Raw genomic sequence first — 16,059 nt, forward strand, 5'->3', positions numbered from 1 at the left:
ACTAGAGACCATGCACTGAGAAAATGCACAAATGAAACAAGACAACTTGCTTTTCATTGTCACCACACCCTGAACTCTGTGACCTCCGGGCTTGTACCTCTCATGTTATGGATGGAGTACGGTTCACTGTGTCATGTAATTGTCTACATGTCTTATCTACTGGCTTCTAAGGTGCTTCAAAGTGAAGGGTACTGATTGCTAACTTCTCATTACCCAATGCCTCTTAGCAGAGTGCCTCGGACACATTTAGTCACCTTGTTATTTTAGTGTGATGTCATATGTGTTTCAGTTTCCCCCAGATTCTTGTTTGCTATTAATAGCCTTTATTTTTTTGTTTGTGGTTGTTGCTCTAAACTTTAATTTTTTAAATATAGGTATTTTGCCTCGAGTTCTATGTTTAGAAATAACTTTTTCTCCATCATAGCCTATAAATGGTCATAAAAAATTCCTGCTAGAGGTTCTTTGTGCATTTCATTTGAGATATGGAATGAAGGGAGAATTTAATTTTTTTCTTATAGTAATCAACTATCTCAAAGAAAAGTAATAACACTAATAAATAATTCAGTTGAATGGATAATAAAAATAAAGAGATAAAGAGTCATATGGCTTGATCATTTGTGGCTTGATACAAGACTCAGTGAATATTGGGCCTGAGGACAAGGAATGATATATGTACATTCCTACTTATTCTGGCAGTCTGAAGACATGTTACACTAACGCAAGACCAACCATTCATTTAGTCATCTTTGATTTGGTTGAGATTTCTTGAATCCACATTTTTGAACTGTCTAGTAGTAGGTAGGTAGTACACGTTCCAAACTCAGCACCAACTGGGAATTGTGGGTATAAAAATATGGTAAAACCATAGGCTGGGCAACAGCTGAGACATGAAACAAGAAACGTTTCTGATCAGTAAGAATGGTACTTACATTCTTATGGTGAAGTACAGACAATTATTGCAAATGCAGGTAGAAAAGCTCATGAAATGGTCTGAGGTTACTGATTCACTTCAATACCCAACCCACTGCTTTGCACCCTTTGTACCAAATAAATTGCACTTGAGGAAACAGATTAATTTGGGCTAACTTATGTACCAAAAATGAAGTTTTAAGCAAGTTTTCTTCAAAGTTGTTTCCTTTTTAACAATCAACTTTTTTCCAATTCAAATTACCAAAAGAATGACAATTCCTCTGTACCTTAAAACACTCTTCACCTTTCAGAATGATACAGTCTTGACAGATGGGCTATAAATAGTGGCTTTTCCCCCTGTAGTTCAAAATAAGTCTGAACTTGGGATCAGTCATATTACTAAGAGCTTCCCACAAGGAGTGAAGGAAATGCTCTACCTTACGTAGGTGGATTTACATTGCAATTACCATAAAATACAATGAACCTACTATTGATGTCACAATGGCATGTGTATGGCTTGCTAGCTCATCTTGTTTCCAAATGAAGTGTATTGGAAAATGTGGGTGTTTCTTTTCCAGTGGAGTGAAGCAGACAGCCTTGGTTATATCTTTGCAGATTCAGAATATACAGTATCTGATGATATTGGAGTTTGGGTCACACAACAGGCCAAATTCCAGGCAAAGGGAAACTGCTTTGGAATCTATAACTAGTTTTTTGCTTTGTTTTTTTAAAATAACTAGGTATTTATCACTGCTGGGAAGATGTCTATACCAAAGGTTTTGCTGAAACTGGGTTAGAAAATAGTCATATATGCAAATACCATATGATATCACTTATATGTGGAATCTAAAATATGACACAAATGAACTTATCTACGAAACAGAAACAGACTCACAGACATAGAGAACACACTTGTGGTTGCCAAGAAGAAGGGGTGTGGTGGAGGAGGGATGGATTGAGAGTTTGGGGTTAGCAGATGCAAACTACTATGTAGAATGGATAAACAACAAGGTCCTACCGTATAGCACAGGGAACTATATTCAATATCTTATAATAAACCATAAAGGAAAAGAATATGAAAAAGAATATAGATATATACGTTTTCTTCAAAGTTGTTTCCCTTTTAACAGTCAACTTCTTTCCAGTTCAAATTACCAAATTTGAATCACTTTTCTGTACAGCAGAAATTAATACATTTTAAATCAACTATACTTCAATAAAATAAATTAAATTGTCACATATGTTCCACATATGTTGGCAGTTACAATTTGATTTGACCGTACAGACTATCAATGCAAATCCTCTTAAACATAATAATTCATCCTTGATCTACATCCTGTGCTCAGCAAAAATGTGTCTGTGTTTGATGGCCCTTCAATACATATTCCCCTCTTGCCATCATTTCATGTAAGTAGGTGAATTCTTCAAAGATCAAGGCACTGAAGTTCATTTGTGGAATAGCCTATTTCTTAATTTACTAGTTTACCAGATATATTGTTTTAAGGATTAATCAGCATAAGCATATTAAATGGTTCTGCATATGCTTTCCTATAAACATAATTTATTGACTAGATTAAGTGAATATGAATTTTTTTTTGAATACATTCAAGTACCCAATGAAAAACATTTTACATAAATATAGTCTTCATAAATGCATTCTCCCTAATTATATTCTTCATGAATATGTTTTTCACAACTAAGAATATTTTCAGTGAATTTATTCATCTTTATTATGCTTTTAACACTACCTTAGGGTGGGAGGGAGACAAAAGAGGGAGGGCATATGGGGATATATGTATACATATAGCTGATTCACTTTGTTATACAGCAGAAACTAACACACCATTGTAAAGCAATTATACGCCAATAAAGATGTTAAAAAAATACTACCTTATTAGAACTTATTCTTAATATATTTATATAAATATTTATTAGAAAATTTATTAGAAAATAGTCATAAAATCATCAAATAAACCTAGGACTCAGCTTTTGACAAATTGAACATTGCTTAAAATGTATTTAATGAAAGTATATGTATATTTAAAAACAATACTCCTTATAAAAAGTTTTAGTAAATTTGACAAGTTTGGTGTTTGGTAAATTGACATTGTGACTGACTTCAGGTTTAATTCTCTTATCAGTTCATTTACTTAAGAAAGCATAATTTGTGATTATCTTTCATGACTTGGAATAGAAAAATACATCTTAGCTTTATATTGTTCATTCAGTCTTGCTTACTTGGCTTCTAGGATGATATAGTGAAAACTAATTTAAAATCAATTCTAATTTTTAACAGGATACTATGAATCCATTCTCACAAGTGATAATGATCCTGAATTTTTCAGGATTAGCTATTTACCGAAAATGAATGAGCAGAGTTCTTTATTGTCTGTGCTCAATGGAAAAAAAGATGTCGTGGTCCTGCTTGCAAATAGATGTTACTGCTTCTCTGGTTCTAAAATTTTAGAAAAGGCTGGACTGTTCTCAGTCTCTAGACCACTATGTTTACGTCATAAGCATTGGTCCACCAAATTGTAATAATTTAGTTTTCCTACTGCAAGGAGGAGGTAGATTCCATACGAATATGCTACTTTCAACAGACATTTAGCCTGGATTTTCTGAGATTTAGGTGAAGAATGAATTGAATTTGGACCATGAAAAGTCACGTTCTCAGAAAATTCTGTGGTTGTACTTAACAAGACCAAACACAAAACCAAAACAGATCAAAACTGAAACAGCTTCAAATAACTGAAGGTTAAAAATTAACCTGCTTCTTTGAATGTGCCGTTAATGTTTTTACAATAACTTTTTGGGGTAATGAGGAGTACCATTTAGCTCATTTACTCACTGTCTCCTATGGAGTGATTACTCTGTATTTATATGAATATGGATTAGGAAAATTGTTCTGCACATATGAGCTAGGGATTTTGAAGAAAGAATCTTTATTGTCAACACTGATTTTACCAAGAAAAGGGGGAAGTCATTTTGCAGTTAGTTATTAAAGAAATAAGGAATAGCGTTTATTAACGTCTGAATTCAGTATACAAGAAGACTCCCTCTAAATCTAAAAGCTCAAACTGTTACCTTTCCTTTAAAAAAGAAAATCCTTATTTGTATATAACTTGAGTCAAATGCATTGTTAATTTTGCATTGAGTAGGACTTTAATTAATCTGTTCATTTTCTCTTGTCTTTCTCTTAGGCATATAATTTTCTGCAACATTCATTCAGATAAGTTAGTTACTGTATAGTAGGAAGGATCTTAAAACATTTTCCAAACCAAATGTATTTGCCTCTTTGGTTTCTTGTGTACTAAAATTCCTAACATGTGAGCTAGTCCTTTTAATTAAAAAACTTAACAAAAGGCCCCTATTAAAACATGAATCTGCCTGGGAGGAGCATATTAAATTCAAAATTAAAAGGTGGTAATATATCAGTATGAATGTATTAACTAGATTAGTTTCATAGCAACTAGAAAAGAGTAGAACCAAGACATAAAACACTGTGGAAAGTGAGTCAGGTGAAGCACTATAATTCATACCTCTGTGAGGCCAAGTATGGGGTACACTGTGGGTTTATGGTATGGTGGGTAAGGGGAGGGAGGTATTCCTTGGATTACATCTTCTCTCAGGCTTCCTATAATGCTAAAACTGTGCAGCTCTCTCATTCTAGGAGTTCTGAAAGGCAGCACATGGAACTGTTTAACCCCTAACATTAATGCTACATACAAATAGTCACTCAGTAAGTGAGAGTTATCTGATTTTTGAAGATACATAAATTCAGTTACGGAAATGCCAGTTTTCACTGCTCAGCGGTCCTTTTATCAGATTTGCCCAGCTGGCAAAAGAAAAAAGTTGACCCATATTATCCCTTTGCTTTTTTTCTTCTGTCAGTTCTCACACCTTATCTGTATGAAGTTGCCTATGTGTAGACAGAGTAAGTGGCCAGGTAATGGATGTGATTTGAAAGGTATTGCAAAATTTTGTGCTATTCTATCCCATGTCCCTGCCGATGGAAATGTCCATTATCGACATTTCTCCAATGCATGAGATAACCAAGGTGAAATCTTTCTCCTGCATTTTACAAACATATGCATTTTTTTTCCGCTCTGGGAAAGAGGAAAAGGATAAGCTACTTCCTAATCAGAATGGTGTCTTAGGTAAGCAGGTGTTACACTGGAAAGCAGCAAAATGAGGCAGTCAAGGAACATATATAAAGAGTTAGGGGAAAGGGAGAAGAGAAAAAAAGGGCTGAAAAATATGTTTTCATAGAAGTTAGTCTTTGATTTATCCTGTCATCCCTCATATTGATTAAGGAGAAAAAAGGTGACAAGGGCAGTTTGACTCTCTGGAGATGACAGGTGTAGGTCACGTGGGTGCACACGTGCATGTGGGTTTCTCACAGTGTGTATAGGTGTTTTAGCCGTCCTGTTAGTCCCTAGGTCGATTTCAGTGAGAGTTGCTCTGTATGTAGTCGTTGTTTTGATGTGCTTGTGATGGGAGGTGAGACCAGTGTCCACTTACTCTGCTATCAATCTCTTTTGAAAAGTTTTATAAATTAAAAAGGTTTACTTAAAAATAGATGATTCTAAAAAAAAAAAAGATGATTCTGCCTAAAATGTTTTATTTTAGATCAATATGTTTGTAGACAAATTATAAACTTTATGATATTTGGTAGTATTAAGGCAAATTTTTGTCATATATATCATGTTATTTATCATGTGATATACACTCCTTATTTTAAATTAATATTGAGAAAAAAGCATGACCTGTTAAAAAATAAATTCAAAGATGACATTCTGTTGTATTTGGCTTCAGAGAGTCATACATTAAAATGTAGATTGGTGTTTAATTATTATATGTGTTAAAGTGTTAAAATAGGAAAAAAGCTGATATAATGTTTGGAAGTTTTACACTTTGGAGTTTAAAAATGTTTGGAGTTTAAAAAATCTTAAAAATCAATAAACTTAGTATTATACTGTTTGTATTTTCTTTAGAACTGAAGAAATAAGATAATAGGTTTTATGTCATTATTTGCAGATATTTCTAAGTAGATGAAAAAAGAGCATCTAGATACCATTCTTCATTTTATTCTTTCTTTCCAAGAATTGGTTTTGATACAATGGAATCATAAAATGAGGTACTATGCTGTTGGAGGATGGAGGGGATGAAAAGTGCCCACTGAACTGAGAAGGCGTCTTGAGACCGAAAAACAAGGCAGGCAGCTCCCTATAATCAATGGATCCATTTATTATAGGGCAACTTACTCACAAGGCAGGATCTATTGGGGTCAGGCGACAACAATCCCGAAGCATTCACATCTGCACTCTGCACCACCGAGGAGCCGTTGGGGCAGTTTTATAGTTAACCTAGGGAATGGGGTGAGTGCTTGGAAAAAGGGTGTACATTCCTAAGTCAAGATTTGTGAATGGGGGGACTTCCCTGGTGGCACCGTGGTTAAGAATCCGCCCGCCAATGCAGGGGACACGGGTTCAATACCTGGTCCAGGAAGATCCTACATGCCGTGAACCAACTAAGCCCGTGCGCCATAACTACTGAGCATGCGCTCTAGAACCCGTGTGCCACAACTACTGAGCCCACGCGCCACAACTAATGAAGCCCGCGCGCCTAGAGCCCGTGCTTCGCAACAAGAGAAGCCACTGCAATGAGAAGCCTGTGCACCGCAGGGAAGAGTAGCCCCCGCTCGCCGCAGCTAGAGAAAGCCCGCGCGCAGCAATGAAGACCCAATGCAGACAAAACTAAATAAATAAATAAATTTATTAAAAAAAAAAAAGATTTGTGAATGGGTAACTAGTCTCATGGGTGCTGGAGAATACGTCAGGGAAGGTTTTCATTGTTTTGGAGAGACTAACAGAGCATAGAGGCCACCTGGTCCTAATGATTATTAAACAATATCTATTAACAACAAATCCCTTGACGACAGAGAAGTGGTTTACAGAACAGTACAGTCCTGGGTAGGGTCAGTGGAAAGAGAGAAGAAACTCTGAGGGCTCAAGATGGTGTCAGTTATTCTAACAGCCTTACACAGGCAAATTTTAGGGACTTCCCTGGCAGTCCAGGGGTTAAGACTCCAAACTCTCAATGCAGGGGTCATGGGTTTGATCCCTGTTCAGGGAAGTAAGATACTGCATGCCATGGGGCCAAAGAACTTTTAAATAGAGGAATGAAACTTACTGATCAGATGAAGGTACTCTTGAGGGACATTTATAACATTATTTTCTTTATGCTCCCCATTAGGTTAGATTTTAACATCAGTGCTTTTCATGCTTTCTGTCTTTATCCAATGGTCTATTAGAGGTATAAATAAAACCGTGTATGACCACAAATAAAGATAGTTTAAAATTGTCTAATATTTGAAACCAACATGCTGACAAATGGTACTCAGCTGAGTGGTAAACGGAGGAGAGGCTAGTCCTGCCCACACTCATCTGATTAACACTAGTCCTGAGCATCTTGCTTGATATTTATTCAGAGCTCCAAACTGTTCCCTTTATATAACTTAAACAAGTGTTTTACTTACTAATACCAAAGTAGAAATGAGAATTGGTACCCTTATGGCTGGAAGCACATGGAGCCAGTTGGGAAGTTCTGAGTAGCAACTCTGGATGCTTCTGGGCTCTAACAGTCAGTGGCTCTGGTCAGGAAAGTTACAGATGCCTCAGGCTGTTCTGCTGAATTAAAGTCCAAATAATCAAAGAGAAGGGAAAGAAAGAGACTGACAAAGGTTCTTAGTGAAAGGAAAATAATTAGAGAACCAAGGAAAAAAAAGTTAAGAAAGTTGTTAAGAACACAGCATTAACATAGATTAGAAATGTGCTACCTTCTTATTACGTTTTTAAAGAATCAATTCCAGTGACGTTTGTTCGTTTCCCCTATATTTTTGTAATTGAAAATATATGTAATGATCCTTGTGGAAAACAGTACATAACTTTCCAATGGAAAAACAAGACAAAATCAATCATAATCCTACCCAGAGGTAACCACTATTAAGATTCTAGTTTTGGTCCTTCAATATTTTATCTAAGTGAATACAACAGTGAACATACACACCACACCAGTGGAGAGGCAGCTTAGGGTACTGGATAATAGTCTCCAGGGCCAGACTGCCTGGATCTGAATCCTGGCTCTGACACATACAAGCTGTGTGACCTTGCACAAGCTACTTGACCTCTCTGTGCTTTAATGCCCACATCTTCAAAGTTGGGATAATATTATTTAGGTCATAAGGGTTTTTTTTTTTACCATTCATTCTCTTTATTTTATTATTTTATTTTATTTTATTTATTTATTTTTTTAACATCTTTATTGGAGTACAATTGCCCCACAATGGTGTGTTAGTTTCTGCTTTATAACAAAGTGATTCAGCTATACATATATATATATATGTCCGCATATCTCTTCCCTCTTGCATCTCCCTCCCTCCCACCCTCCCTATCCCACCCCTCTAGGTGGTCACAAAGCACCGAGCTGATCTCCCTGTGCTGTGCGGCTGCTTCCCACTAGCTATCTATTTTATGTTTGGTAGTGTATATATGTCCAGGCCACTCTCTCACTTTGTCCCAGCTTACCCTCCCCGCTCCCCGTAAGTTTTCCTCAAGTCCATTCTCTAGTAAGTCTGTCTTTATTCCCGTCTTGCCCCTAGGTTCTTCATGACCATTTTTTTTTAAGATTCCATATACATGTGTTAGCATACAGTATTTGTTTTTCTCTTTCTGACTTACTTCACTCTGTATGACAGACTCTAGGTCCATCCACCTCACTACAAATAACTCAATTTCGTTTATTTTTATGGCTGAGTAATATTCCATTGTATATATGTGCCACATTTTCTTTATCCATTCATCTGTTGATGGACACTTAGGTTGCTTCCATGTCTTGACTATTGTAAATAGAGCTGCAATGAACATTTTGGTACATGACTCTTTTTGAATTATGGTTTTCTCAGGGTATATGCCCAGTAGTGGGATTGCTGGGTTGTATGGTAGTTCTATTTTTAGTTTTTTAAGGAACCTCCATACTGTTCTCCATAGTGGCTGTATCAATTTACATTCCCAACAACAGTGCAAGAGGGTTACCTTTTCTCCACACCCTCTCCAGCATTTATTGTTTGTAGACTTTTTGATGATGGCCATTCTGACCGGTGTGAGATGATATCTCATTGTAGTTTTGATTTGCATTTCTCTAATGATTAATGATGTTGAGCATTCTTTCACGTGTTTGTTGGCAATCTGTATATCTTCTTTGGAGAAATGTTGTCATAAGGTTTTATGATAACTAAATGAATTGGCAACTCTAAAGCTTCTGAAACTGTGTCTGGACTACAGCAAGTAGTATATAATATGTATATGTTTTATTATTATCCCCAATTATATATAGTTTTACAAAAATGGTATCACATTGTATGTACTATATTAGGGTTTGTGTTTTTCTCATCTGGTCATAGCCCTTTAGGACAATCTGCTTCTACATGCTTTTCTTGTATGTTGGAGTCTTTGAGAGTATCCAATCAATAAATACCAATAAGTACCAGTGGCCCCCCCATCTTAACTGTGAATCAATCGAAAAATAAGAGACATGTATGACACACAGATTCCAAAACATCACTTCTAGCACTGACAAGCTGATGTGAGGGCATGTGGCTTATTTCTGCTGGCAAGCAGGCTTTCTTACAGTTAACCTCCAAATAGATCAACCTCCCCACGTCAGCCTTCTCCACATGGAGTGAGTGAGGGTATGGAGAGGAAGGACATGTCATGCTCATGGAATTCCATCTATATAGAAGGAAATAATAAGAATGAGGAATAATAATATTATCCTTTTCCCTTTTTCTCCTTCCACCATGGAAAAGTTTTCCTTCTGATTTTAATGTACTGTTTTTACTCTGCTTGTTGAAGCATTTTAACAAAGCACTTAGTGGTAATTAACACTATGTATCTCGAATTTCGTTGGACATTTTCCCCACATATAACAAATAAGAAAGCTGGATATACCTTGGTAAGTGAAGATTTGGTGACAATGGCTGTGTTTACCTGATGTGAAAGGAGTTGGTTAATATATCTGACCAGTTAAAAATCAGTTGATTTGATGACAAAATCTCATTTGGTATCACATAGAGATTGCAGGATCTGCATATGTAATGTCAAGAGCTGGCCAATTATGCAAACCAGTTAAATCTCCTGAATCTTCTATTACTGAGAATAAAAAGAGCATTAAAGATTGAAGGTATAGTATCAATAACATCAATAGGTACCCCTCACTGAATGTTGATTGTGTGCTAGCATCATATTACATACTTCTTATGTATTATCTTATTTAATTCTATTGCAACTCATTGTTGTTGTCGTGGTCAGTTGTATTGGGTCCTCCCATCCTCTGATCCTTTCTGTCCTCCATGGGACTGACTTCAGAAAATTAAAATGTCCAGGTTCCCTTGCATCTGATTTCCAGTTAGGTTGTCAATGAGAGGTATTGGTGTGAGACCGGGGTTGTGGAGGGGAAAAGTCATTTCTCCAGCCCCATGCATTAAGTGGTGCCTCTGGCAGTGGCTGTGTGTCCCTAAGGGCTCGAGGTCCCGCAACTCAGCCCTTTTCCCTTTCTGATACATTCTCAGGAGTGAGAGAGACTTGCCACTGACATAAATCTCTGGGTTGCTCACCGTCTGCCCGGTTTGGCTTTTTAACTTTTCCGATGCCTTTAGAACTAGTTTCCCATACTTAAATTCTCTATTGAACTACCTGTCATGGGTTCTATTTTCTTGTCTGAACCTTGACTTATGTAAAGATAGAGATTATCTTCATTGTATGGGTAGATTAAGCGACTTGTACAGAATCACACAGCTAGTTTAAAAACGGGCTTTCAAACCAGTAGGGCCTCCTTTTGAAGCCCAAGTCCTTAAGCTACTAGGCTGTATCGAAATGATATTCCAAGTGACTGTCCAAATAAATAGTTTTCATGAATTGCCTATTTTTATTACTTAGTTCAAATTGTTTGCATGATGGCACGAAGCAGCTATTATTATCCTTTAATTGTCTGTCTCTCTCATTAGCTTGTGAGACTGCTTGAGAGCAAGCACATAAGTTATTCATCTTTGTATTCCTAGCACCAACTACTGTGCTTGGAATGTAGTAGAGCCTTAATAAATATTTGTGGAATGAATGAATAATAATCACTGCCGTTTACAGAGTGACTATTTCATTCCAGCAAGCATGCTAGGGGTCTTATGTAAAATTTATAACTCAGTCTTCATAACAATCTTGCAAGGTAGGCATAAATATTCCAACATCATAGGTAAGGGAAAATAGGCTCAGAGTTTAAACAATTCACAACTAAACTAGAATTAAACCTTAGCTAACAGGGCTTTAAAATCTGCCCTTTTGACTATATCTAGCTGCTTCCTTTAGTATGAAGGAACAAATATATAAATAATTGGGTTGGAAAAAATCTAACGTCTTATTGGATTTACAGTTATTAGAGGGACTTCATAAACAGATGAAGTCTTATCTCTATGAGAAAAAAGAGGAGTTCAGTATTTTCTTGCCATAATTAAATGAAGAAACAAGTTTTTGTATCTCAAACTGTGCCTATGCAGGCAAAAGGAAGAGAAATTGGGATAATAATCTGAAATATGAAATGGTTTAAATTGCCAATGTGGAAAACATTGGCTATTCCCATAATTACCTAATCATTCTCTAGAGTTACTTGGCATGAGACGTAACCCTGATGATATTCACAACTAGCTCTGCTAAAGACTTAGAAGTCAGGTTTTAGCTTTACTTTTCCACGTCTTGGTTTATTACCCAGCACAAGGCAGTAAGTTTTCCAAAGTAACTGGGTAGGTATTTTTGTTGCTGGATTGCTGATGATGGTTTTCACTTGTGTTTCTGTGTGTTCCATACTTTGCTTTGCATAGTAAAATCATATGCATGAGTCTATGGCCCAGTTAAGTTTCTCCCTTAGTTTTACCAGAGTGATGCATTGCTAGTAACTCCTCTGGACTCTGGAGCTTGGACTTAAAATAATACCTATATTTGTGAGGCTGATTTGCAGAATCCATGTCTTATTCTTTGATTTCTGATGAAAAGTAACTAATAGAAGCAAAATAATTTGGTAGGCATCATACAAAGAGTCATTGTTAATTCTCCACGTGCTTCTTTGGCACATACTTGCTTGGTTTGGTATTGGTTGAAATTATTTCAGCTGGATACCACCAAGAGTCTGTTCTCTTCTTGCAGAGCTAGGAGTCATTTGAAGATTCTGGAAATAAACAATTTTCATAAGGTCTTTGCTGGCGTGACCCTGTCTTTTTTCCCAGGGAAAGGATGTTCTCCTAAATCTTCTTCATGTATGTACTACTAGTTTTGCCATGATAAAGTAAAGCCTTTATTTTGTTAATTCAATAGGAGAGATTAATATAAAATTAAATGTAGGCATTTTCCCAGGTGATTTATAATAATAAAAGCTATGTCTATGTATTTAATACTGGGGAAAGAACACAGTAAGACCGTTTATTTGTTTGATAAATCATTGTATTCTCTTGTCGTTGAGACATGTCATTAAGGGCTGGAAACCAAGGGGTGTTAAAAACCCCAGAGGTTGCTGTTCCATGGGTGTAGAGTTTCAGTCATGCAAGATGAAAAAGTTCTAGAAATCCACTAACCAAAAGCGTGCAGGGAGGGAAAAATTCTGTAATGTGCTTTTACCACAATTAAAACAAAAATAAAAACAAACACAAAAAGCAGAGTCGTGACCAGTAGACATGGAAGAAACCCAACTACATTTGTGCTGAAGAATTACCTGCTCCCATTTGAATGTCGAGAAGGAGTTAAACTGATTCTTACTTCATAAAACTGCAGCAAGGCGTTTTCATTAGCAGTGATGACTGATGGAGATTGTCAGTGATGCTGTGATCCCAGGAGCAGAAGTCACCGTGTAAACAAAGCTGTGCTGACAAAAGGGGACTGTTCACAAAGCTGACACTAGCGCGGCATTGAGAATATGAAGAAACAACGTGTGCATTCTCTGATTTGGGGCCAAAGTGCTCAATAATGATTATGACATTAACTATTGGAATTTACAAATTTTAAGTAAAAAGAATAGATCTTATTCATTCATTTATTTATTTTCCTCCGCTAAAATTTTTCAAAAGTATCTGAAAAGCTAAAATGTTTTCACTGTATAAGTTGGCAAATTAAGGAAAGTTTAATGTTAATTGAATCACATTTAATTCTTTCCAAGTGCTTAGCTTTAAACACTACAGTGAAAAGACAACTGTTTAAAAACTTCTTTCAGGGCTGGAAACACATTTTGAAACAAACCTTTGGGGCATGATGATAAAACCTGCACAATATCACAATGCACAGAAGGAAAAACAGAATTCCCTGATGTGGTGATTTTCTGTGTTACCAACTACAACTTCCATGCCTCCTCAGGTATATAGGAAAAATAGGCATTTAGAATAGGCATGTTTTTAGCCACTAAGATGAGTGAAGACAACTTTGATACCAAGAGGAATATATTCTCTCCTTCTCTTATCATTTGACTGGGTAGCTATACTGAGCTCTAATATATTGAAATATAATCAAGCGGGAGCAGGGGAAGAAAAAACGTAAGGGATAGAGATTGAGTTCTAAATGTACGAGAAGGAAAAACTGAGAGCAGTTGAGAGGTTTATGATAAAACCAGAGGTATTATAGATGAAGACCAAAAAATAGCAGTTTCTGCTCTTTTGAAAAATTATCCCATTCTATGGATTTTTCTAAAACTAGTGTTATGTACTTGCACTACACTTAAGGTGACTTGGAATTTTATGGGAGGGATTTCAGCTTGAGTTCATTTGTATTGTCATTCAGAATTGCCAAGAGTGGTCTCTCATAATTTTCACTTATGACCTATGGATTTTTTCACCACTTACATACCAAACAATTTGTATTTGATCATACACTGTCCAGTTCTATTCCAATGTGTTTTATTGAAAAGTTTTACCTTTCCCAATAAAAGTATAATTTCCTTGGGATCTGGGTCCAAGTACCTTTCACAGAGCCTTATACTTCTCTACCTAGTTTATATTGTCTTTAGGACAACTTGTCTGTCCTGTTCACTGCTGAAATCCTGTGCTTAGCACAATGACTGGCATATAGTAGACTTCTGATAGATATTTGTTGTCTTCATAAAAGAATGAGTAAAGAGAATTAAGCTCATACATAATTGTTCAGTGGCTATTGCCTTAATGTGTATAAGGGAGTGGGATTCAGGTTTTAAAAATTAGTGCCATTTGGGATATTGTTAAATGGATATTGTTCAGAGGATTTTAATCAATTAACCCTGGGGATACTGTTAAGATAGCATCTGGCAACTTGAAGTAGATTTACTAGATTAAATATAGTCAGAGTGAAATGTTTTGGTTTTAGTACAAAATATTGCCCTAATTTCAAGAAACGAAATAGACAAAATCTTTGACAAACGGTTAGTAGAATTTAATAGAGTTTAAATCATCCTTTTGTTTTACATATAAAACATTTTAGATATAAAAATGTGTACCTATATATTATATATACACATAGACACACATATATCTGTATTTATTATATATGTATACATATAGGTTTCCACTTCTATCTTTGATCTTCTCTGAAACCTCACTTCTTAACTTGCGGGATTCTTTTCCAGATCATAGAATTATTTGTTATTTTTACTTAGGCGATTTCCATGATTAAAATTCCATGTCTCCCCAGGTTTCCGTGAATCAGCAGTGCCCCAGAAAGCGTTTCCCTTCCTGAGACTCCAGGGAAGTCTTGGAACACAAAGAACTTGAAGAGGGAGCCTGGCCAAATAGAGATTTTTGAGCCTTTGTAAGCTTGCTAAAGCAGATTATTAGTACAAACAAAATCAAAGTCTGTGTGTTCCTAAAAGCAGCATTTTCATGTAAGTCCAAGGAGCTCACTTTAGTTTTATTTGCTTTGGCTAAAGAAATGAAAAGCTTTGTTTTAACCACGTGGGCATTATTTTGCAAGGGGATCAAAACAAATTGTTCTAATCTTTAATTTCACTAAAGAGTTACTACAGTGATTTGATGTAACTTTTTCAATGGAAAATTAACAACTAAATCTTTTCTAACGTCATTGTTTTCTAGACATGAATCAGAAGCTTCCTAGGTATTTTTGTAACATTTGTAACACAATGCATTCTGATTCTGTTATTCAGATTCAGTGCTTTCTTCAAAAGAATGATGCTTTATGACTTTGTCAGCAATTTAATAGATTTTTGTCTTCTTAAAAGAATAGAACTAAGAAATATCAAGATTTAAAGCATAAATACCTTGGAACACTCAGAAGAGCAACATGGGAGAAACTGAGAAAAGAATTGAAACTCATAGAATAAGATGTCTTTCCAAGTTGAAGGTATGGACTTGCTTTGTGTGGATATATGTATATGTACCATATATATATTTTTAAACTGAGACCTTGTAAAGTTGCTTATATCTTCGTGTATTAATCTAATAATAATGTCATACTACCTGATATATTGATAAGTTCTTGCTTTAATGAAGTTGGTTTGTAACTGAGGGTGTGTCTAAATAGGATTATTGATTCAGGCAATTTAATCAGAAATAGTTCTGAGGGATTTAAATGGAAGACAGGATCTTAAACACTTTCAAGCACACATTATATTACAGTAGGATTTAATTTCCTGGATCAAAGGCCAATTTAATGTTCACCCTTCTGGGGCTTCTAAGTCAGAGGAGTATGGAGGTCTCTCCTGGAAAATGGTTCATTGCACAGAAATGCTTTGTTGATCTGTATTCAGTGATGCCCTCATAATGACCCACTAAAACAAATGTTTACTTCAAGCTTTGGCATCATACCAATCATTCTCTATAAGAAAAATGCCCATTTTGTTAGCTGTTTCTGGTATTCTTGACTATTTCAGAGCAAATTCTTTTTGCATAGCCTCAAAGCTCTTTTGCCTTCAAACAAAATTTAAATTTATTTTAAACCAAGGAATCTGGATAATTGTCTTGATTCCACAGCTAGTGCCTGCAAGTGGTTTCCAAACTATGACACTGCCACCAGTTTCCTTCCTATCAAAAGTTTGTTTTCTCTTTATACATGTGTAGGAAATATCTACACATGTACC

At 35.9% G+C, this 16,059-nt stretch overlaps 1 protein-coding gene across 1 annotated transcript in view; it reads left to right on the forward strand.

The window, feature by feature from the left end:
- Positions 1-14,996: 14,996 nt before the first annotated feature.
- SLCO1A2 (solute carrier organic anion transporter family member 1A2) overlaps positions 14,997-16,059 on the forward strand; it is a 50,795-nt gene continuing 49,732 nt past the window's right edge. Inside the window, exon 1 of the mRNA XM_007194819.2 lies at positions 14,997-15,323. Coding sequence (XP_007194881.2) covers positions 15,264-15,323 — 60 coding nt within the window. The 5' untranslated portion in view covers positions 14,997-15,263. The remainder of the gene's footprint in view (positions 15,324-16,059) is intronic.

Source organism: Balaenoptera acutorostrata, chromosome 11 (assembly GCF_949987535.1).
Source record: "Balaenoptera acutorostrata chromosome 11, mBalAcu1.1, whole genome shotgun sequence".
In the NCBI taxonomy this organism is placed as follows: Eukaryota; Metazoa; Chordata; class Mammalia; order Artiodactyla; family Balaenopteridae; genus Balaenoptera; species Balaenoptera acutorostrata.